The sequence below is a fragment of the Rhinolophus sinicus genome, chromosome 13, assembly GCF_057876585.1.
Source record: "Rhinolophus sinicus isolate RSI-liver-muscle chromosome 13, RSI-T2T, whole genome shotgun sequence".
NCBI lineage: Eukaryota > Metazoa > Chordata > Mammalia > Chiroptera > Rhinolophidae > Rhinolophus > Rhinolophus sinicus.
The window spans coordinates 13,035,297-13,059,743 of record NC_142513.1 but is presented as its reverse complement, the minus strand read 5'-3'; the positions used below and the strand labels follow the sequence as shown (position 1 = coordinate 13,059,743).

General features: G+C 50.9%; 1 protein-coding gene and 1 long non-coding RNA gene across 7 annotated transcripts in view; one reads left to right on the top strand and one right to left on the bottom strand.

Annotated features, from left to right (window-relative positions):
• HNF4A (hepatocyte nuclear factor 4 alpha) overlaps positions 1–24,447 on the top strand; it is a 61,856-nt gene that overhangs the window by 19,392 nt on the left and 18,017 nt on the right. For 2 of the 6 annotated variants that reach the window (XM_088789113.1, XM_074317191.2), the window contains exons 2-3: positions 19,620–19,794; positions 20,955–21,049. In XM_088789113.1, the coding sequence (XP_088645239.1) occupies positions 19,781–19,794; positions 20,955–21,049 (109 nt within the window). In that variant the 5' untranslated portion in view covers positions 19,620–19,780. Of the gene's footprint in view, positions 1–15,414; positions 15,683–19,619; positions 19,795–20,954; positions 21,050–24,447 lie in introns of those variants that run through there. The other 4 variants (XM_074317189.2, XM_019748637.3, XM_074317190.2 and 1 more) reach the window with 4 other exon arrangements.
• LOC141568019 (uncharacterized) lies at positions 1,623–11,323 on the bottom strand. The gene is made up of 2 exons (XR_012491035.2): positions 10,876–11,323; positions 1,623–1,874 (listed from the first exon to the last, which is right to left on the bottom strand). It is a non-coding gene; the product is annotated as an uncharacterized LOC141568019 (long non-coding RNA).

Sequence of the window (24,447 nt, the reverse complement as noted above, 5' to 3'; positions counted from 1 at the left end):
AAAGTTTTTAATTTCTATGTACTTCAATTTATCTATTTTTTCTTTCGTTGTCTGTGCTTTTGGTGGCATATCCAAGAAGTAGGACTCTTGGATATTCAGTGTCATAAATATTTTCTGCTATGTTCTCTTCTAAGAATTTTATAGTTTTAGTTCTTATGTTTAGATCTTTAACCCATTTTGTGTTAATTTTTGTATGTGGTGTAAATTAAGAGTCCAATTTCATTCTTTTGCATGTGGCTATCCAGTTTTCCCAACATGAATTTGGTTTTGTTTTTTATTTTTTAAAAAGATTTTAATTAAAATATAGCTAACATACACTATTAGTTTCAGGTGTACACCATAGTTAGTCAACATGAATTTGGTTTTGATTGTATTTTATGTAAGACTCTTGCACCTGGGAGATGCTCCTTTGATTCAACCTCCGACCCATTGCTGGAATCCTATCACCATCCTCCCTGACATTCAGCTTGGCCTTGATACTCCCAGTGATAGGGTTCTCCCTACTTAACAGAGCAGCTTTCCCCCTGGTAGAGCTATTATATTTGGTAGGAAAATCGTCTCCATTTTGAGCACAAACCTTCCTCCCTGCAACATCCATCTGTTGGTCCTGGTTTGTGCTCTGGTACTATAAGAATAGGTCAGTACTCTTTTCCAAAGGAGAGTACTTTGAATTCAGTTAATAACACAACTACATGCTGGGTTTGTAAGGTATATCACATTTTCTCCACAAAGCAATCAATGACACAGGAGACTGGGCTAGAGGTCTGGGTACCTGTCGCCGAGTAGAACCTCTAGGACTTGGTCATGTCTCCTGTCGCTAGAGCAACTCTTCCCCTCCACACTGGTTTTTAACCAATGTGAGGGATTTTTCTTTCCTTTTCGCTGAGTTCAAACATCTCCCCAAAGGCATCTGGAGCTTGATGCTGGCATTATTTTAGAGCTAACACCTGTCTAATACTCAGTGTGCCAGCACAGTTCTAAGCCCTTTCTATATATTAACGCAAACAATTCCCACAACAACCCAATGACATACACATCATTATCGTCCCTATTTTGCAAAATAACAGAGTAGTTAAGTAACTCGCCCAAGATCCCAGAGATAGTCCATAGCAGAAGCAGAATTCAGGCTCCACAATTTGTGCTCTCAGCCTCTATATGATGCTGCCTGCAAACCTGATAATCTCAGCCAGCTTTTTGGGATCCAAAAGATTGACACACACTTAGGTACCTCTTTTTATTTATTTATTTATTTATTTATTTATTTATTTATTTATTTATTTATTTATTTATTTTAAGAAAGAGAGGTAAGACCAAGGGCTCAGAGACTTTGAAAGACAACAGTATTAAGGCAGAATATAATATAATAGTTTTTTCATTCTGTTTGTTTTCCCATTGCTTCCTACTTACGGTGTTTCACTTGGTAGTGATAACGTTTCCTTCTAAAATAAATCTCAGCTAAAATAAGTGAGTTGCTGTAAGAAAAACATTAATAGCATAGGTGGTTTTCAGATACGACAGAAATCCTAATGGTCCTAGGAAGAGCAGTGAAGCTTTAGAAGGACCGTGTTCAGTCACATTAGGTGAGGCTATGCTGCAGTGACAAAAAATGCCCCAAGTCTCAGTGGCTTAACACAATGGACGTTTATTGCTCACTTACAGTACTTGCCCGTCATAGGTCGGCAGGGTGCTCTTCTCATCATGGTGAGTCCTTATCTGCACTTGTTTCCACCACAACTGCAGCACTGGCTCTTAAACCTTCTGCCCAGGTGTGACACAGATTGTTTCTGCTCACATTTCATTCGCCAAGACAAGTCACATGGTCACATCTAACTTCAAAGGTGACAAGAAAGTAGGAATATCATCCTGCCATGTGCCTGAAAGAAGAGAAATAGAATAGTTGAGAACAGCCCACAGAGAGACCGTGAGTAAAGGAGGCTGAAAGATGGGTCTAGAAAGGTAGACAGAGTCATGACTCATTGGATGGTCTTTGACCACTGTGACCAGCCCCACCACAGCACCTGTTCTCAGAGAAGGGACTGTGGTCCCCCAGGGAGAAGACAGTCTGACAGCACCATTCTGTTAAGCTGATACTTCTCCCAGGCAGTACCTCAGGGTTCATTTTGGTTGGGGGTGCTGTTATTTCATAAGCAGGTTCAGCTGAACTGTGGCCAGCGTTTGTTTCTTCCCTGATGGTAGATGAGGCAGTTTGGATTTCGGCTGAGCTAGGATTTGGTTCTGTCACTAAGTTTGAAGAGATATCCAGAGATGGGTAATTGGAAAGGAGAGAAATTCAAGGAGAAAGTCTAAGGGAGATGGGAGCCTCACTCAGTGCTGTTATCTGGTTCTCAGGGAGGCTCCCTGGAAGAGTTTTCAAAGTGGGTTCTGAGAGCTCCAAGTATCAGAAGCATCCTGGAAGCTCATTAAATGTGTGATGCCTGGGCCCACTGTTGACCCTGGAACCTGGAGGTCGAGCCTGAGGCATCTAAATTTTGAATAATGATAGCAGATGATTGTTGTGGATGCTGAAAATTGAGACACAGAATTATAGGAGAAAATTTCCTGTAAGTCTAGAGGCCTAACACAGTGGTTCTCAATCAGGGGTAATTTTTGAACCCCAAGGGACATTTGGCGATGTGTGCAGATAGTTTTGGCTGTCATAACTTGGGGGGCAGGTGTTACTGGTATCTAGTGGGTTGAGGCCCAAGATGCTGCTAAACATCTTACAATGCACAGGACAGCCCAGTGCCTGCAACAAAGAATTACCCATCTGAAAATGTCAGTGCCAAGGTTGAGAAACCCTGGTTAACAAGTGTTTGATCCCTTCCAAATGTCGGAGCACATATGATTTTTACTCTCCTCTATTTATTTTACTTTCTAATTTTTCTGCTGTAAGCCTAGAATCCTTTTCATTGAAAATCTAGTATGTATTCAGCGTTTCATGTATATTATATCAGTTTCTCCTCAAAAATCTTTTCAGTCATTCATCCAACAAATATCTATTAAGCACATATTATGCCATGTGTTTCATCTTAAACTGTTCAAGATGTGGGGTGCACCCTGGGGAGTACAACAGACAAGGATTAGCTCCTTAATGGGGTGGAGGAGATGTGCAAAGGTCCTGAGACAGGAAAGAAAAACAAACAAAAAGGCTAGTGTGGCTGGGGTAGGGGTGAGTGACAAGAAATGAGGTTGGAAAGGTAGAGAAATAGAAACAAGGTCAGACAGACCTCACAGTGCATAGGAAGTTTGACTTTTACATTTTGTTATAAATGCACAGAAAGCTGTAAAAGTTTAACTTTTACAACTGATCCAGTCTGTTTGTATGAGATCATCTCTGGCCCCTGGGTGAAGAGTGGATGGTAGGGGACCCAGAGCGGAGGAACAAGAGAAGTGAACAGACTTTTGCAGACCTGGAGAGTTGATGGTGAGGGCGCCAAGGCTGGCTGTGGTGGACATGAAAGGATGAGGAAAATTGGAGAGACTGTCAGAGGTGGCAAGAACTGGTTTATCTGCTGAGCTCGGAGGGATGGGAGGAAGGACACAAAGATGGTGACTTCCAGGACTTTGGCTGTTCAAGATGTGGGAGGATGGAATATGACAATTAACATAGGTATTATTATTATCCTTTTCTGTTAAAGACTGAGGCAGGCTAGTGAATTGCCCTACTTTACAAAGTTAGTAAGTGGACTCCAATTCAGGTGTGTCTAACTCCAAAGGTCATACTTTTCCCACTCTCCTGGAACCAAACGTTAATTTTTATAATGGGGAGTAGGCTATTTAATGCTATTACTATCATTAAATAATAAAATATATAAATGCCCCTGAATGCAAACGTGAGATTCCACACGGAGCCAGCATAAAGCCTGGGATCCTCTTTAAAAGGTCCTGCCCGTTGCTACCGGGTGTTGGGGATATAAATTTCGTAGATGGGTGGAATGGCAGGCCTTGGGGTGCCTTGAGGTGCTGGCCTTGGGGAACTGGTTTTAAATCTCGCGTTCGATTTGCTCAGTGGCCGTGTGCTGGTGTGCGATTAGAGGGAAGTCAGCTTGCCCCTTAACTAAACCCAGCGAGTTGTGATCTGTGCTGATGTCCAGCTGTCTTCCACTGGGTTTGGAGCGAAGTCGTCCGTCTGGCCTGTGATTGGTGGCATTGTAATGCGACCTTCGCTGTGATTAGTAAAGCACGTGTGGTTCTTTAAAAGTTTCTGCGAGCCATTTCCTGCATTGGCCACTACGAGGAGCCCAAGACACGCGAAACGCCGTGCGGCGACGCCTCTGGGCGGCTTTCTCCCCGACGTCCTCAGGCTCTTCGCGGCGCCCCAGGGCAGCCGCGGGGACAGGGATAGGGGTGGGGGTGACGATGCCAGGGCTCCCAGCTCCTTCCTGCCCAGGTGTCCACGCTTCGCTGCACAGCCCCTGTGGCCCCTGCCTCTGGCTTTCAGCCCCGCAGACGACATTGGCTGACCAAGGGGTGGGGCTGCGGGTTCGCGAAGGTTGGTGAAGGCCCCGTTCCAAATAACAAAATTGTGGAGTCTGTCAAGTGAGACTCAGCAGCCCGCCTCCCTCCCTCGGCTGCGCCCTCTGCCCGCCTCTGAGTTCTCTCAAGTTTAATAGCCACCATGCCCTTTAAGATGCTCAAAGGACTTTTACAGAGCAGCGTCTCACTGGAGCTTAGAGCTATCCCATGAGGGTAAAGGCCACTAGCTCAGAGATCACCTATCCGAGATGCCCCCTGTGTCTGTCCCCAGGCACCATCTCATCATGCTGTCTCATCTTAACCACTATTTGAGATTCTCTTCTTTTTTACTTACTTACTTGTAACTTATTTAATTACTGTTTCTACCGCACCTCCCCGTCAAAATGTAAGCTCTGTGAAGGAGGGAATAGGGTGGACCACTTACATTTGAACTTGAGGCTAAACAATAGAAATGTTTCAAGTGTAAGTACGTCCCATGCATTATTTGGTACATACTTCTACTAAAAGAATTATTCATTGTTTATCTGAGATTCAAATTGAATTGGGTATTCTGTGTTTTTATTTGCTCAAACGCCCACAACAGTGTACATGGAAAGTGCTGGAAAATGTTGAATGATTGGATGGACAAATTCCTTCCTTCCTTCATTCATTTATTCATCCAACCCATTATATTAAGTGCCAGCTGCGTCTTGGGAATATAAGGGTAAAACGGGACACAGTCCAACAGGGGACGCAAGCAAATAACCAGTAACCACCATTTGATTAAACTTGGATGATATAAAGTGCTGGGGACTGTGGGAGCACAGAGAAGGAGCCCTGACCCTGTCTGAGCCAGCAGGACTGCCCAAAGGGAGAAGACTAAGGTGGGACTTAGACGATGAGGATTTGAAGAGGCAGGTGTGATAGCTGCTGTGGGCAGAAGGCTTGGCATGAGCAAAGTCCAGAGACAAGGCAGGGGTTGTGACATTCTGAAAGTGGCAAGTGGCTGGGGGTGGGGGCAGATGTGCAGTGTGGATGGGGCTCAGAAAGAGGTGAGAAGGAGACTCACATTCACTGAGCATCAGTACTTACCAGTCAGGCATAATAGTGATTGTGCCCATTGTATAGATGAGGAAACTGAGGCTCAGAGAAGTGAAATGCCTGGGCTAGGTTTACAGTCTGGAAAAAGCCTAGCTTCAAATTCAGGTCTGACAGACTCTGAAGCTTGCACTCTTCTGGAAAAGCCTCTGGGTTAAGGATTATCACCCCAACTGGAGAATGAAGAAACTGAGGCCAAGAAAGGTGACAGGGTGCTCCCTGTGAGTATGGCTGTCTAGTTTAACAGGAGAACACTGAAGCAGTATGAGGCGTATGGTTTATCTCAAGCCCTCCAGAGAGACAACAGGAGGGCCAAGGAGTCCAGGAGTCCAGGCCACTGTGTCTCCCACTCCTATTTGGGTTGGGTCTCTAGGACCCCCTTGCTGAGCACTGGGCTGGATGGGTCCGGGGCTGGTCTGCAGTTACCATGGAGACTGCCCCCCACCACCCCTGAAATCTCATTGTGACCAGTATTAAGAGATTAACTCTGCCCGGCAGCCCTCACAGGGTCTCGGATGCCTGGGTGGCAGTGGGAGCTCCCTCAAGGATGAAAAGGTTGCTCACTGTGCGGGACCCCACAGCACCAGGAGGAGGAGGTCAGACTGGGGCCAGGGCTTCCCCGGGTACCGCCCAGGTATGGTCCTGACTCCACACCTACCTGGAGAGGAAGACAGGATGGCGGGAGAAACTCACAGGACCAAGGGATGGAGTCCGGATTTGGGAGCAGTATAGTGACCTTGTACCCCCAGCCCCCACCCCTGGAATATCCAGGGCCTTATGGGGCTGACCCCATTCTGATCAAGGCAGGATTCAGATTTCCTCAACAAGGTGAGGGGGAGCCTCACAGAATCTTTTAGGTGTACTCTAAAGCCACCTAAAGACCAGCTACCTAATCGCCTTCATTTTTGCTTTGGGGAAACTGAGGCACAGAGAGGGAGAGTGACTTATCCAAGGTCAGTGAGTCAGTGTACTAAAGCAGGTCAAGAATCCAGAGGGAGACCTGAGGTGGCCCAAGCAGAAAACATTTGCTTAAAAATGTCATTGTCCCCTGTGCCTTTAATTCCACATCCTCCTCTCTGACTTCCAAGAATGGAGTCCCCTCAGTCCCCTCTCTCCTCAACCTGTCCCATCAGCCACACTTCCCTTCCTTCCCTGCTTCCCCTCTTCTGCCCTCTTCTGCCACCCGCATAGCCTGAGGCTGGCAGAGAGTCCCTGGCAGTGTCCACTCTGCTGGAGGGCATGGCCACCAGGACCTACCTGTCCCATCCAGGGGACATCCCCTCACTGGATTACTATCTGGATGACTTTAAACATTTTTATTTCCTGCTTTAGCCCTTCTGTGACTTTGGACACAGTGGAGGCCCTGACAGCCCACCCCCACCCCACCTCCTGCCAGGCCTGCCCTGGAGAGATTTAGGCCAGGCTCCAAAGCTCTCTGTCAGGCTTCCTGGAAGGCCACACTGGGGCAGGGGGACAAACATTGCCTCTGGAGCCAGGGAGAGCGAGCTCAAATACCATTGACTCAGCAATCTGAGCCTCAGTTTCCTCACTGGTAAAGGGGGCAATAACCTTTCTTTCCTCAAAGCTTGCTTGCAACTGTTACTGAAAAATCTGTAGGCTATGCTATTACATGAGCAAAGCGAGGGTAGAACAGTGTAAAGGTGGGGTGATAATATATGATCTTAGATGCTGCCTGCTCTGCATCTATGTAAAGAAAACTTGGATGATACGTAAGAAAGTAAGCGAACTGGTTACCTGTGGTGAAGAGGGGAATGGACTAGTGGACAGGAGACAGGCAGACGCAAGACTGCTCAAAGTGCAGCTTTTATATTGTTTTGACTTTTGAACCATGTAAATGTAGTACCAATTCAAAAATAAATTTAAATTTTTTTAACCAATTAGGAAAAAATATCAAATAATAATAATCATCACACATACCTCAATAATATGACAGGTGTGCAGCCAAGATTGAGACCCACACACTAGGACTTAACTGAAGGAGTGGAGAAAACCCGACTCCCAGTCTCTGAATCCATGGGCCCTTTTGTGTAAGTCAATCTCATTTTGTCAGTAGCACAATAATGGTCATTGGTACCAAGAATCAGGAGCTCCCCACATGCCGGCCACAGTACCAGGCACTGTCTAAATATCATCGCATTGAATCGGTATTCTGACTCTAGGAGGAAGCTGTCATTGTCCCCATTTTACAGATGGACAAACTGAGACTCACTGAGATTGCAAACTAGTAAGTTGTAGAGCTTGGATGCACATCTAGGCCTTTCCAGCTCCAAATTCCAAGCCCTGCTACATACAGTGGGTCTCAATCGTGGATGAACATCAGAATCACCTGGGAACTTTTTATTGATGCTCCTCACGCACCCCACGCCTAGCCCAAGATTTGATCATCAGTCTATGATGGGCCTGGGCATCAGTATTTTTGAAAGGCCCCAGGTGATTCTAATTCACCATCAGGATTGAATCTCTGCTGTATGGTAGACAACTTTTCTAATGGGAAACCAAAGTCAGAGAAGGAAATGACCTTGCCCAAGGTCACACAGTGGCTGGAAATAGCGGGAGCAGGACTCACACGGAGCCTTTGTGAAAATAAGTAAAATACGCGCCCCCCCTCTCCAAGAGCAGGGCCTGTGCTGGGCAGGGCCTCCCTGTCATCCTTCAGGCCCCACAGGGGCTGGGCAGGCCCCATCTAACTCTCAAGGTCACTTCTGCAGATAAAGACAGGATCATAACCAGGAGCGAGGAACATAAACAGGACAGCAACAGCCACAGCTTCAGCCAGAAGTCACAAGCCACGTGGCAGGAGGCAGCCTGCAGGGACACCCTGCCCACACAGACCTAAGTCCTTCTGGCTTCCTTCCTGGTCACTTTCCAGATCATACTCTCTACTTTAACTCTTTTTTTTTTAATTGGGGAATATTGGGGAACAGTGGGTTTCTCCAGGGCCCATCATCTCCAAGCCATTTTCCTTCAATCTAGCTGTGGAGGGCTCAGCTCAGCTCCAAGTCCAGTTCCCGTTTTCAATCTTTAGTTGCAAGGGGCGCAGCCCACCATCCTATGCAGGAATTGAACCGGCAACCTTGTTGAGAGCTGGTGCTCTAACCAACTGAGCCATCCGGCTGCCCCTCTACTTTAACAAGAGCCTGTGGTCAGTGTCTCCCACAATGCCCTGCTTTCTGGCCAGAGCAGCTTCCATGCCCTTCCACCGTCACCCACCATGTTCTCCACTTCTGGACGTTTCCTCTGCCACTTCCCCCAGGAATCCATCCGTGACCTGACCACTCCAACCCAGAGATATGTCTTCCTTCTCCTGCCTTCCGCCTTCACAGCCCACACACAAAGCCCTCATGTACCTTGGGATGAAGCTTATTTTATTGTCTTACTGGCCAACGTTCACTGAGCACTTGCTGTGAGCCAGCCCTGGAAGGGAAGGGTAACCTCAGGATTCGGAGCACAGACTCTGGAGCCAGACTGATCAGGGTGGAATCCCAGCTCGTTTCTTATAAGCTGTGTGAGCCTGGGCATATGACTCAACCTCTCTGTGCCTCAGTTCGGTAAAATGGTGATAAAAACATCACCTACCTCACAGAGTGGTTGTGAGGATTAATGAGTTAACACATGGAAAGACCACCCCCCGCCCCCAACAGCTCTGTAAACATCGGCATGGTTGTCACTGCATGTATCTCAGTCCATTTCATCCTCACGACAACCCTGTGAGTTAGAGATTGTCAGTCCCAATTTACAGGTGAGGAAACGGAGGCACAGAGAAGTCGAGAGTCAGGGCAGGGCTTGGCTTCTTCCTGTATGGCCTGATGTCACTAGAGAGACAACGTGGCTAAATGGGTTATAGCTTGGAGCCTCTGGTTTGCAGCTCATGGCTGCTCCTGGAGGACCCACAGGACACAAGGCCAGGTGAATTTCCCTGAGCGAGGCTGTCCGATGGCTCTCAGGCACTACTCTGCTTCCAGCCAGCCCTGGCAGGGAGGCTGAACGGTGGAGGAGGGCGTTTCAGTGCCATCTTGTTCACTAATGTCCAGAATACATCACTGGGTCCCAGAGACAGCCCCTGCCTTCCCTGTTGTAGCTGGAGACCCAGGACATCTGGGGTGACCTTCTGTCCTTGGATGAGTCCCTTCCCGCCTCGGGCCTCCATCTCCCTATCTGTACAATGAGTGAGGGAATGAGTCTGGACCAGCGGTTCACGGTTGTCATTTTCTGCAGCCAGCCCGGCCTTTCAAATGACATATTAAGGAGCAGCACACCCGAGAGGCCGGCACTGGGTAAAGTGGGGCATGTCACACACTCCCTTGGCTCCTGGGAACCTCAGAACCCAGTCTGAAGCCCCAGGCCATCTCCTCCCGGCTCGGACACTGCAGGATTCTAGAATCCCAAGCTCAAAAGCTGCCGCTTCGCATCCCTGTTTGGAAAGCTTCCCCCCAGCTGCCTTTATCTCTCTTTGGCAACAGAGCAAATTTGCTCAGGACCCAGAGCAGGGGGAACAAGCAGACTGTTGACTCTTAAGCAAAACCTCCCCTTTGGAGGGCGAGCAGAGGAGGCCACTGGATGTGCGTGGGGAGGACAGCGGCCTCTTGCATAACCCGGGTGGCCTCCTGCCCACCCCGGCCTTTTCAGGGTTAGGGGTGAAGCAAACCGCAAACTCATGCCCAGTTAATTTTTTAAGGCAAAATCAACAGGCTCAGCAATGATTAGCAGGCAGGTAAGTTCGTCTTAATCGTGCTGAGGACAGGGAGGAAGGAGGCTTCGGAGGCCCAAGGATGGGGCTCAGTTATCAGTTAACCACATGAATGTTGTTTCCTTCCAAACCCCCTGGCCTTCAGCCCCGAGCTCCCTCATCTTCCTCGCAGAAGTACTTCCATGGCAACCTAGTGGCCATCCGTCACCGAGTGAACAAACACACCAGCATCCCGCGTCTGTAGGAGGCAGTGCCAGGGCCCTCAGGGCTACGGTGGAGCAAAGGGGGCCTCAGAGCTTACGGCCTCCTTGTGAAGGCCAAGCTCCCCACCACTGCTGCGTGACCTTGAACATGTCCCTTCTACCCTCTGGGGCTCAGCGAGGGCCCTGGGTCTACGGTTTAACCTGTAGCCAGCTGCCAGTCCCCTGGGGGCTCAGTGTCTTCACCCCCAAATGTGGGGGTTAGCTGAGACACCTTTCCCAGTCTTGAAGTTCTGTGAGATCATGATTGGATTAAGCCAATGTGGCCTGTACCCAGGGTGAGGAAGGTGGTAGGAGCAGTGTCTTAGGAGGTCAAGGGGGAGAAAAGATGGCCAGGACACGGAGGAGGCCTACCTGATATCCGCTGTCTGTATCAGCGAGCGTCAGCTCCCAGCTCCTGGAAGAGGGCTGTCCTGTCAGAGGGGAGGCAGGGGTGCCTGTGGGGGTGGGATGAGGCTGCAGGGATAGCCTGGCAGACCCCAGTTGGCCCAGGACCCTTCCCCCCGGATGTTGGGAGCTGCCAAAGGCGGCGTCCCTGGGCCTGCTGGCTGTCTGAACTGGAGTTTGGTCAGTGGTTGGGGACCTATATTGTGAGAAAGTTAGGACTTTGTCCACAAACTGGAATTTGAAATTTCAAAGGGGCGAAACTGAAGGGCCCTACCCCAGAGTGGAGATGGCTCTTGGCTTCTTTCCCCCACGACTTTTGTTCTTTGTCTTGATAAGTCCCTGGTTCCTGCACTGTTCCCTGGGCGGTGGGTGGGGGAGGAGAGACAGGAGATAGCGGGGTGGTGAGCACCCAGGGGAAGTGAAGACACCCGGCAGCCTGGGGGAAGGCAGGAGGTTTGGAGGATGCCTCTGAACTTGAACGTGCCCAGGACAGGCTCCTTCCCTTCTCAGATCCCTGAGCTCCCCGGCAATAACACGATGGTGGGCCCAGCGGCTCAGTGTTCCAGAATTCTGAGGATTTTTTTCTGGGCCTCCAGGAGGGAGGTAGCATGTAGTGGGTGAAGCCCTCAACTCTGGAGTCAGACTCAAGGTCAAATCACAGCCTCTCCTGTCCTGATCTGTGTGGCCTTAGGGAAGTCACTTCGAGTCTCTGAGTCTCAGCTCTGTAAAGTGGGACAGATAAACTGAGGAGAGTGGAAAGTTCTTAGCTCTGGGCCTAGCACAGAATCTCTCCAGCAACATTAGCCATTATTGCCATTTAAAGGAAAAATGAAGTGGTTCAGAGCAGCAGTTCCCTGAGCCACTGTCCACACCAGGGGCTTGAGCTCCCCGTCCACAGCTGGGTCTGTGGCAACCCCTCCCCTGACACCGGGCTGCCCAGGGCAGTGCTATCAAAGCCACCCTTCCTCTCCTTCTGGGGCGAGACCTCCGTTTCCCCACCTACAACGTGAAGGAGTTGGACCTCTAGGTGAGTTCTAGGGTCAGTTGTTATGCCCTGGGAGCTGTTGTACATTGAGCTGGGGTCTGACAGCCCAAGGGGGTGGGGCAGAGATAAAGAAGGGCTGCTGAGCCGATGGCATGGAGGCCAGGGTGTGGTCACAGCTGGGCATGCCATCTCTAGGAGCTCTCCTGTGCAGGGGTCCTGATTCCGACAGATTATGTGGCCTGTGGGTCAAAGAGTCAACCACCAATGACAATTGCTACTATTGCACCATTTGCCTGCACTTGGTCATTTAATGCCCAACTGTCACTGTGAAGAAAGTATCAACCCATTTATCTGATGCCAAAACTAAGGCTGAGAGAGGTAGAACCTGAGGTCACGCGGTTTGGGAAGTTGACAGTGCCTGGATTTTGACCCAGATCTTTCTGATTTCTAGGTCTGTGGTTTATCCTCTAAGAGGTTGGGGTTGGGGGTGGGAAAGGAGGACTAGTTAGGCCCATTTTACAGAAGGAGAAACCCAGACTTCGAAATAATTTGCCTGAGAACACAGAGCCAGTAGATCTTATAGGTGGTGGGTTGTTTATAGGAGGGACGTGTATCTAGAAGATATTGTTTGGGGTCAGCAAAGGGTGGGGTGAATCGTGTATATAACAGATGTAATTTATGGAGTTCATGAGTGGGTAGATTTACTCTTGGGGTAGGTTGTGATGAGTGGGACATGAGTGGGGTACGAAATGGGTTTCTGGAAAGCGCTTCATAGACAGTGGGTCATGCATGTTGTACACGTGGTTAAGTGTGTATGTCATGGTTTGTATACTTGGCAGCTTGTCATGTGTGGGCTGTCCACCTGGTAGTGCTTATATATAATGGGTCATGTATGTGGCATGACATAGCTCACCTAAGTTGATCATAGACCTTAGTTCATTCAAACTAAGATATCACCTGTAGAGATGGAAAGATTGTTGTTTTTGTTACCGATTAAACTCTGACATGCCAACAATCACGCTTCACTTTGGAAATGTGGAATGTACCTCTTAGAATTGAGGAGACGCCCGTATGTGTAGGCCACGTATTGCCTGGTTGTGAGGAGAGTTGCAGTGTGTGGCTTGTCATAGGTGCCAGACAGGTGGTCGGAGCTGGAGACAGCCCTTTGAGGCCCCTCCCAGAGCTGCTCCTCCTGTTCCTCTGTGTTTATCCTTTAGTAGGGTACCCAGCCCAGCTCAGCACAGCCCCCAAGGTCGCTGGAATCCGGATCAGATGTTCCGGGGAGGGGTGGCGGTGGGGGCACGGGAGCAAGCAGTTAAAGTCTTCTCACTTCAGGCACTTATGAAATCTCAAAGTGTGAATTGTGGGGGGGGCACGCTCCCTCCCTCAGGGTCTTGTCCTGACCAACAAACAAATGGGTCAGGATCTGCTCCCCATTGTACAGATGGGGAAATTGAGACCCTGAGAGAGATATGATTCAAACAGTTATCTGAATGGTGACAGAGCTAATTCCTAAACCCAGGTCTCTTGACGCCAAAAACAGCCTTTCTTCTCCTCCAGAACAATTGCTCCGCTCACCCCCACCCCAGTTATCTCAGCTGGGTTAGGGGAGGATGATGGAGGGGGGAGAACAAAGCTACACAGGGCAGAGAAAGGGCTTCTAATAATTGAAAGAATATGAGTAGGATGCCTTCACACACCCCTCAGACACATACACCTTTCCCGCTGATTTGCCCACTCATTAATTCACCCACCCATTTCTCACTCATTAATTCACTCTTTCACTAATTCACCCACTCATTAATTCACTCATTCACACATCAATTCACCCTGTCTCCAATTCACTCACTTTGTGTTTCAGGTGTCTTTGGGGCATTCCTGGGGTGAACGCCCCACTTAAAGAAAATGGAGTTCTCAGGGAACTCATTAATTCAGCCACCCAGTCACTCATTAATTCACTCTCTCACTAATTCACCCTCTCACTCGTTAATTCACTCTCACTAATTCACCCCCTCACTCGTTAATTCACTCTCACTAATTCATCCCCTCACTCGTTAATTCACTCTCACTAATTCACCCCCTCACTCATTAATTCACTTTCACTAATTCACCCCCTCACTCATTAATTCACTCTCTCACTAATTCACCTGCTCTTGCTCATGGTGTTACCAAATCCTGCCACCCTGGTCCTTCCAGCCAGCAGAGGAGGACAGGCTCGCAGGCCACCAAGTCCCCGGTCCTTCTAAACCTCTGCCCTTGATTTCTACCTTCCACCTTTCACCCTTACTTACCTCCCCAGCTGGATTGGGAGCTCTTGGAGGTGTCTGCAGAGCGCGCAATGAGGAATGGAGCGTGTGAGAACTGGGTGAGCCATGAGCTGAAGGCAGGCAGGACTGGCTGCATGTTAGAGCCCAGTCTAAAAAGAAAATTCTGGACCCTGTATTCAGAAATCATAAAGAATTTCAGCAACTGCAGAGCATTAAACCAAGCACGGGACCCAAGTGTGGGGCTCTGTGCCACTGCTCAGGTGGCGCCCCCCTGATGCTCACTCTGAAGGGAGGAGATGGGTGGAGAGAAATGAGGGAGACAGAAAGGGGGGCCAGGGAGCAGGAGAAGGGAAGGACGCTTGTTAGCACTGCTGGGGTCTTACTAATGCATCTCATCGAACACTCACACCACCTTGAGGTTGATTGTGCATTTTATAGAGGAGGAAACTGAGGCTAAGAAAGGAGAGTCATCTATCCCAAGTCACGATTAGTAGGTGGCAGGCGCCTAAAAGTAAACCCAGGTCTGTGGGGTTGCAAGCCTGTCTCTGCCAGTTCTGGGGGCGGGGTGGGGTGGGGAAACAGGAGGATGGGACAGGGAATGGGAGACAGTGTCTGTCTGGGCCTGAGCAGCTGGATGCTGTGCGGGCTGATGGTGGCCACAGGGGGGTCATGGGAGCTAGAGAGGGGAACCAGAGGTGAGTCTGGTCCTCCCAAACTTCCAGTCCATTCTGCCCCTAGGGGAGGTGGGAAAATGCCAGGGAGCAACCAGGACCAGGATCCAGAAGATTGGTGTCTGGGGCCTGGGATTTAGGTTTTTATTCGTGAGCCATGAGGCTCCCCCCAGCCCCATCCCAGAACTGACAGAGACGGTTTTATCTCTGCAGGAGCACTGAGGGTAGAAGTCAGTGATTTGGGAAGTCATTGAATTAGGGCGTCTTGGAGGTGGGCTGTCCGTGTCAGAGTGTGTCAGTTAGAATGCTTGACTTGGGGTGACAGTGACTTGGAGAGTGGCTGAGTCAGGGGTCAGATGCGTGCTGGTGAGCTAGGCTTCCCATCTTGCAGAGTCAGTAACTGCATATTGGTGAGTGAAGGCCCCAACAGTTGTAATAGCACCCCGGGCGTCAACCAGAAACCAACAAACAGCCAAATCCTTGCAGCCCCGCCCCGACAATCCACCAGTGGGGGGGGCCGATTAACCATTAACCCCCACCCCTCCCCAGCAGAGCCTCCACCCCTTCACAGAGGCTCCAGGGAGATCCTCCCAGAGGACAGTTTGAAAGGCAGGAAGGCAGAGAGTGCACCTGGGAGGAGGCAGTGGGAGGGTGGAAGGCGGGGGCCAGGGCTCGGCCTGGAGCCTGCGGAGTGGGCACCCTGGGCAGGGCGAGTGGCCGAGGTTGGAGGGAGAGGATGCGCCTCTCCAAAACCCTTGTGGACATGGACATGGCTGACTACAGCGCCGCGCTGGACCCCGCCTACACCACCCTGGAATTTGAGAATGTGCAGGTGTTGGCGATGGGCAATGGTAGGTGGGGGCAGGTGCGCCCAGGTGTGCCAGTTTGGGGGCACATATACCCAGGGACGGGAGCAGGCCTGTGGCACTCAGTTTTGGGTTGGGAGGAGAATGGTAGACAATGGCAGGTTGGTCCTTAGGCCAGCACAGGGGTTGCCAGGTGAAGCGGATGTGCCCAGGTACAGTGACCAGAGGCATTCTGCGTGAGGGAAGGAGTGAGGGGGCAGAGCTCCAGCAAAAGTAGGGCCTAGGTATTCCTGTCAGGCCCTTCTGGTCCCTCGTCGCTCAAAGCCATTCCCGGTCAGTGTGTCACTGGGAGCGGGACGTGATGGTGAGCTCCCTCACGGCATCCAGTGTCAGTTATTGGGCCCAATATGGCCCCTTCTTGAACCGCTTGGGTATAGGTCCAGGGAGAGGGAAAGGTGTTTCCAGACCCTAGAGACAGCAGATGGAGGCGCAGCTGTGTTTCAGGGTGTCTTTGGGACTTTCCTGGGGTGAACGCCCCACTTAGAGAAAATGGAGTTCTCAGGGAAGCTTTACTAAAAGAGACACCAGTCAGCAGTGTGTGTGTGTTGTGTGTTGGTGTGTGATCGTGGCTGCCTCTTGCTGTGCACACATGCGTTTCTGTGTAAGTGGGTAGGTGGGTGTTGTACTGTATTGGCAATCGTATGCCTGCATGAACTATTTGCATGCGTGTGCTCATTTGTGTGAGCCCATTCTGTGTCCATTTCCATTTGTTTGTTCATTGAGTGGGTCTGTGTTGGCTGGTGTTTCCAGAGGGGCCTGTGTTTGTCTTGTTTATGTTACGTAAGCGGCAGTGAGTGTGTGTATATGTGGCTGTGGATGTGGATTTGTGAGTGTGCCCCGGGCCTTCCTTATGTCCTGCATGGGCATTCCGTCTCGTGCCCCTGCTTGTACCCGCTTGTGTACGTGTGCACATCCCTGCCCTGGGGACCGGTGCTCTCTAGTGCACACCGTTACGCAGACAAGATATGTAGGGTTCTGACGTTGCCATTTGTCAAATCGGCAACATGTCCCCTTGACTCTGAGCAGATTCTGTTGCTCACGTGTGTCTCTCCCCAGGTTTACACCTCCGCTCCCACGTCACCCAGAGCACCTCTGAAGAGGATGATGTTGGTTCTATTTCCCAAGGAGGTGGGGGAAAGGAGGAGGTTTGGAAGCCAGGAGGTTTCAGGAGGGGAAGGTCCCTAACTGGTGGTAGGTCAGCCTCAGAGGAGAAGTGGGTGGCAGCCAGCAGAGGTCAGCCTGCCACCTGCCTTCCTGCCATGGCTCTGCAGCTTCAGCCAAGGCCCGTAAGACTTGTGGCTCAGCCAGAAAGAGGTGACTGCCCTGCCCGTGGTCAGTGGGCACTGCTTGTGGTTGGTCTCACCAGCTGCTCACCTGTCCCTGCCACTCACTGTGTGACCTTAGCCATGTCACCTCCCCTCTGCTGGCCTCTGTATCTTCTACAAAATGGGTTTCATCACCCCAAACCTGCTCGCTGGTGGGCTTTTAGGAGTGTCTGGGGAGCATGTGAGGAAACTGAGAGAAAAACACACAGGAAATGATAAACAAAAAGCTGCTGCCCTGTGACCCTCCTGGGACAACGTGTGCTGTCACTCTCCTGGCCACTGCCCAGCCTGGGTTGCTCCCTGGGGCTGGCCGTATCACCCCTCCAGAGCCCACGCCTCCAGCTCCCAGGAATCATGTGCCCCCGAGGCAGAGGCCAACGCCCTTGACTGGATGGCATGAAGACAGGACAGGTTCCAGCTCTGGAGCCAGAAAGATCGGGGCTCGAATTCTGGTGTAGATCCTTCCTACCTGTGTGAACTTGGCAAGCCATTTTCCTGTTGGACCCTCAGTTTCCTCATCTGTAAAATGGGAATAAATAATAGCTCTTGACACCCCCCCACCAAGCTAACCAGAGGATTAAATAAGACAAGGTGCCTGAGAGCTTAGCACTGGTAACTGGTCCTGGACCCACATGGGTTGTCTCAGGAACTCTGAGCATCTGTAAGAAGGGTCTATGTTCCCCAGTGGAATTTGAAGTGGTCTGAGAGTTGGGGTTATGTTTGGCACACATCCTGGGCTGGTAGCTCGAAGCCTCCAAGGATAGCTCCTGACCTGCTCCCCAGCCCCGTTTCAGCAGCAGCAGCAGCAGCAGCAGCAGCAGCAGCAGCAGCAGCAGCAGCGGGTTCTAGTTTCAGCCGCCCTAGCAGAAACCCCAGCAAGGGTAACACTGGCCACTGTCATCCAACACTCCTGGGCCAGAAATCTGGCTCCTCTACTTAGCAGAGGTGTGATGATCCTGGGCAAGCACCTGTCCTCTCTGAGCCTTGGTGTTCTCACCTGGAGAATGGGGCTGATCAGCTGACCCCAGGGGTGAGGACCACTTGACAGCACCCAGGATGTAAATGCCCCTTCCCCCAGCCTCCACCTGAATGGCCAGGAGTTGTGGGGTCAGCTCTTCTTAGGGGTCCGGGGAGGTGAGGCTGAGGGAGAAAGGGCACCAACGTGGCTTAACAATTATCCCCATCTCCAGGAATAATTCACCAAGTGGAGGGGGCTGCACTCCTGGGCACCTTCAGGAGTCTAGGAGATGTTCAGCCAGGCGACAGCAGGTTGAAATGCAGCGGTGTCTGCTTGCACATGGAGGCTGGAAGCCATCTGCTCTGAGAGTTTCCTTCTGCACAAAAGTTTTTATTTCACAAATGCTGATAAAGTGCTTATCATGTGCCATGTACTTCACTGAATCCCCAAAACAGCCCTAGGGGATTATTCTGCTCCCTATTTTACAAGCAAGGAAATGAAGGCCAGAAGTAAGCTAATGCAGCCAACATCACAGGGTTAAGAAGTGGGCAAGCTGGGATTTAAACTTGGCAGCAGGGTTCCAGACTTTGTACTCTTAACTGCCATGCCATGCCCCTCTCCAATTCCTAACTTAGAAATTCAAGGTCGGATTCAGGCTTTCTATGAGAACCCGTGTGTGTGTCTATGACTTTGTGTGGTGTGGACATGCTGGCATTGTGGGGGGAGATGGGCCATAGTGTTTATCATCTTCTCCAAGAGGTCTATCCTTTATGGAAGATTTGCTTACAAAAAGAGGGTTTGGCTGCTGAAATTAAAAAAAAAAAAAAATTAAGAACAAGTGGATCAGTTGCTCCCCTTTATAGCTAGGGAAACTCGGGCCCAGGGGAAATTGAAGCAAGGAAAAGGAACTTGCCCAAGGTCACAGGTGAGTGAGTGGCAGCATCAGCACTAGCACCCAGGACCCAAGATCCCCAACACCCAATCCAAGATCTTTGCCACCGTCCTCTTATCCCCCTCCTCACATTTGTATAGATGCTTTTGCCTCTGGGACAGGAGGTATTCAAGAAGTGCCCAAATCCTTGCCATGACCCTCCCAGGAGGGCAGGTGAGCCACTGCCCTTAGTGCATGTCTTCTCCTTTCCCAGGAGAGTTGGCAGGGCGCCTGGGTACCAAGCTGAGACCCTGGTCACTCAATGAGAAATGAAGGGCAGGACCTGATTCCAGGCAGACACTGGGAGAGTATTTGTCCCTTCCACAGCCCCTTCTGCCCAGTCCATGAGGGTCTGTAAGGGTCGGATGCATCCTAGAAGGTAGCCAGGTTTTCATTACTTCTCAGAGAAAGCTGGGCTAGCAGTCTTCACCATGGGCAGAAGCAGACCCTCATGAACGACTTTCTGAAGTCACTGTCACAGCTATCCCTAAGTTAGAGATGCAGAATGGGGGATTCCAAAAGGTCACGGGATTTGCCTGAGGTCATTGAGGGAGTTGGAACAACATTCAGGTCTGGCTGAGGCTGAAGCCCTAGGGAGATCCCCACAACACTCATATTGGTTTGTGAATCTAAACCACCAGATGAACAGGGCCTCTGGAAGGTGACCTTCTGTCACTCCTGAGACCTTGCTCTTCTCTTTTAATGCAGACACATCCCCATCAGAAGGTGCCAATCTCAACGCGACCAACAACCTGGGTCTCAGCGCCCTGTGCGCCATCTGTGGGGACCGGGCCACAGGCAAACACTACGGTGCCTCAAGCTGTGATGGCTGCAAGGGCTTCTTTCGGAGGAGCGTGAGAAAGAACCACATGTACTCCTGCAGGTGAGGAGCCCCTGCTCGGGGCCTTGATTTTTCCAGCTGGAAAATGGGTGCAGTCAAGCTAATGTTCCCCAGGGTCTGTCTTCTCCCTGCCTAGGTCTCAGAAGCATCTGCCCTTCAAGGCCTTCAAGCCTCTTCTGGTTTCTTAGGCCTTGTGGATCCAGATGGGAACAATTATTCTAGGAATCTCATTCACTGATCATATAGCTATCAGCTGCCCTTTACTGAGCACTTTCTATATGCAGACACCATCGTAAGTCTTCGCATGTATATATTTAACTGATCCTACAACCCCATTTTATTTTTCCTATTTAGCAAATGAGGATCCATGAGGCTTAAGATCAAGGCTCCTCCGAAGCCTTGGAGGATGGGGTGCATCCTCCAATATGGTGCTTTTTCTAGGGCAAATAGGGCATTGGCCCCAGGCCCTTTCACCTACCCCAAGGGCTTCTCAAAGCCTCAGAGATCCCCCCTTCAAAGCATCTCCTGTTCCGAGTGACAACAATAATAAAATAATAGCAGCTGTTAGTTATGAGCACTTGCCATGTGCAGATATGTGCCAATCTCCATCCGCGTATTATCTCATTTTCACCTGTCAACGTCCCACTGAGGTGGTTGCTATTATTTTTCCCACTTGATAGATGAGGAAGCGGTGGCTTAGACAGGACTTGGAATTGCCCAAGGTCACCCAGCTTGAATGAATGGCAAAACCCTACTGATGCTCAGGGCCGCACCCATAACCACTGCGGGCACTGCCTCTGCTTATATCCCCCTCCACAGAGTGGCTCATGTGGACCAAGAGTTTACTCTGAGCCATAACCAGGCGCCCACTCTGAACTCTGGGCTGTTACAGGATGTGGTGGAAGTTGCAGTGCTTTGATACTCAAAGGGCTGTGATCCCCAACTTGGCTCTACCACCAGGCTGAGTGATCCGGGTCTACACGTGGCCCCTCTGAGCCTCAGTTTCCTCACATTCAGTAGGAAGGGTTGGACTCTTACAGAGTCTATAGAGCCTTGCTTTTGGTTAGCACGAGAACTCCTGGAATGAAGGGTTAGAGTGAGGAGGCTGGGGGCCCACCAGGTGGCCAGGGTTCCAGCTCAATCCTGGGAATGGGAGGGGTGGGCTGTCCCTTCCCCATCCAACCATCCAAAGCCCTCCCCAGGTTTAGTCGGCAGTGCGTTGTGGACAAAGACAAGAGGAACCAGTGCCGCTACTGCAGGCTCAAGAAGTGCTTCCGGGCTGGCATGAAGAAGGAAGGTGAGCCTCGTCCCTCCCGCCACCGCCCCTCTGCCCCACCTGCACCCACAGCTCCCACAGTCATTTACAGCGGCAGCCACAACTTTATGACTTGGTGACAGGCCCCAAGGTGACTGGCTGATGGCTGAGAGGAGGAAGGGCCTGGAAATCTGACCATAGGGAGGGGCTGGGCTTGGTCTTGAGAAAAATTTGAAGAGATAAGCTCCCACTCTGAGCTCCTCGGTTCCCAGCCACCTCCACTCCTGCCTGCCTTCCCCACTACAAGGCGACCAAGTCGGGGTGTTTTTCTTCATCTACTATTTCAAACGTTAGGAAAAGTGTAGAGGAGGACATGACAAATATCCATGTACCCACCACCCAGACGGAGCAAATATGGATGCGGGGCGGCGGGGAGGCTCTATTCCTCTGCTTCCTGTTCCAGGGACAAGTGCCCCAGTTCCTCAGTTCTCATTCTTGAGTATCAGGGGATCCAAAGTTTTCACGTTCCAGAGAACGGGAACAAGGCACCAGACTCGTCCTGGGTGGAGGAGGAGGGGAAGACCAGGGTACAACATTTATTACGGTCTCTCCAGGCCTCCTGCTGCCAGCAGACACTCAGCACTGGGCTGGCCTTTCCCCTGATGGATAGTTCCTTTTGTTCTTCTGACAACCCTGTGTGGCTGGCACAATTATTATTCCCCCTTTTTCATGGATGGAGTAACTAAGGCCCAGAATCATTCCGGAACTTGCCCGCAGCCTCACCGCTGATCAATGCAAGATCCGGCGTTTGAATCCAGAGCTGCAGACTTGAGCTTATTGCTGTTCGACTATACCTCCATGCTGCCTACTTTGGCCCTCCAAGACCTCAGGAACGTTTAAAATGTTTTCAGCCCAAGCTCAAGAAGCAAAAGTCCTTTAACTGCTTCCCAAAGTAACTTGAGTTCATTTTCAAATCTCTTCGTCTTCCTCTCCCCTCAACTCAACTTTCCCAGCTCTGGGACCTGTCCCCAGACCTTCCCTTCTTGCCCGCAGCTGTGGCACGCCAGCCAAACCCTTGGTCCAGTCCTGGGCACCTCCCACCCCACCCCACAGCAGGCACCTGGGACCCAGCCTGCCTGAGTCAACTGAGAAGGAGGGGAACCCTCCCCTGTCTCTGCCTCTGAGCCCCTGTTTTCTCTGCCGCCTCCCTAGGAAATACCTTCTGTGTTTTCCCGACAGGGCCTTGGTTTGAGCCCATGAATCCTATTGACAAATCTGGTCCTCCTGACCCCAATGAAGGAGTGAATGCTCTCCAAGGCCCTTCCTGCTCTCAACACCACAATTCTAGCCTCAAGATTTCAGTGGTTCTCAAAGTGGGGCAAGGGCTTTTTTCAAAGGGCAAATACCCCCCACCGCTCCCCAACCCATTGTTCACTGGGGTTGAGCCTTTCTCACCTCCAAGCTGGGAACCACTCTGGAGTGAGAAATGTTAGAAATGGGCATGTGATACACAGCTGGCGGCAAGAGAAAGATTGAGAACTAAAGTCTAAGAGTCTATGGTTCTAATATAGTGATTCTATTACCCCAACAGCCTAAGATTTTAGGTTCCAGAGAATGCATCTCTCGTGTTAAGATTTCACACCTTGTGACAGGCAGGTCAGAAAAAGGTTGGCAGCCTTCCTAGGCTGTATGTAGCCTGGTCCGTCAGTCTTTCTACATGTCTCGTATTAAACAGCCACAGTCGTTTTCACATGGGTCTCTTCAGGGACGTTTCTGCCCCTTCTGGACTCCAGGTTTCCCACCTATGGGAGGAGGGGGTCAGTAGTGACCCCTCCCAGCTCTGTGAGTCTCACCACAGACACCGGGACATGTGTGTTTGTTCCCTGCTCCTCCCCCTGAGTTGCCAAGGAGGCACAGGCCCTGGAAGGGGAGTGAGAGCCCTAGGCCATTCTACCGTAGCTTAGCCTTGAAAAAAGCCATTGCTGCTTGGCTCAGGGAAGGTGGCCTTATGCCAGGAGGGTAGGATGACTGGTAGATGTCAAGTCAGTGCAGGCTGGTAAACGCTGGTGCTTATTTACATGCCTGGGGTAACGGGAGGACCATGGCACGTGCACGTACTGCTTGGTTGCTTTGAGAATCGGCCAGGATGGCAAAGTGTCAGCTGCCACGGTGGTCAGGCTCTGGGAAGTGAGGGTACTACTAGTTCTACCTAAGTCTTATCGTCCCACCACCCCTCTGCAGCCTGGTGGCACGTTCCCAAAGCCAAGAGAGCTGCTCAGTGGAAGCTTCGGGGACCCGGAGAATTGGCACAAGGTTTCCTTTCTCTTCCTTGAGGGCCTGAGTTGGATGTGGGCACTGAATCCCTAGAGTGGTCCCTGAGGGGTCCATTGTGTGGAAATGGATGGTCCTAGACTTTTGAGGATGACCTCTTTGTAGAGTATACAGATGTCAAAGTATAGTGTTGTACACCTGAAATGTATATTTAAAATTAGAAAGTAATCCCTGAGGACACAAAGGCCTGGGCTGCAAACATAAAACTTAGAGACCAGCCAGGTATATATGAGTTCATCAAATCTACCCACTTTATAGATGGGGAAATTAAGGCCAGAGAGGTGATGTGATTGGGTCCAGGGTGGAGTCAGGACTAGAGCTCAGGTTCCTAGAGCTGGGCAGGCACCAAGCTCTGGGGAGTGAACCTGGGTGGGACCAGCATGGGAGGCATCTTCTCGGGTCCAGATTCTCGAAAGTTCCTTTTGACCACAAGGAAGGGCTTCAAATCTCATAGGCCTGTAAGTCTTGGCCAGAAGTGGGCTCCCCAAAGTGACACAGACCCTGAGGAGAAATCTGGAGGTCAGTGGGCCCAACAGAAGGTCCAATAGCAGGCCGAGAATTCTTTCCTATAACCTGACACCTACCTGGGCCTCAGCTGGTGGAGCCAGGACAAATGTCAAGCTCCTGGCATCAGAAACCCAGCTCAGGAAGCAGTGCCAGGGGTGCAGGAGGTGGAGGTTGGTGGTGGACCCTTCCTTGGAAGCCCTGCCCCCATCAGGGGTTCTCTGAGAAGACGGGCTCATCCTCCTCTCCGCCTCTGCCCAGGTTGGTTAATATTCAATAGAAGTTACATTAGGTCCCCGACCCTGCTAATACTGAGCAAACATTTGGAAAACATCATTCCGTGACTGAGCTCGCGCCGGGCACTGATAAGGCCGGCCTAACCTTGAGGAACCCAATCCGCAGCTGCTGACAGCAGCCCTTTTATTCGGCCCGCCTCCACTCGGCGCCCCTGCGGGTGTGGACAGCCGCGGTGGGAGGGGTGTTGGCAGGGCAGGGCGGGATTCCGGCTGGGAGCCCTGGTGCCAGGAGCTGGCCCCATGCAGGGCAGTGGGTCTCAGGAGAGATTTCTTACCTGGGAAGTTCTATTTTGTCTCACTGACTCCTGG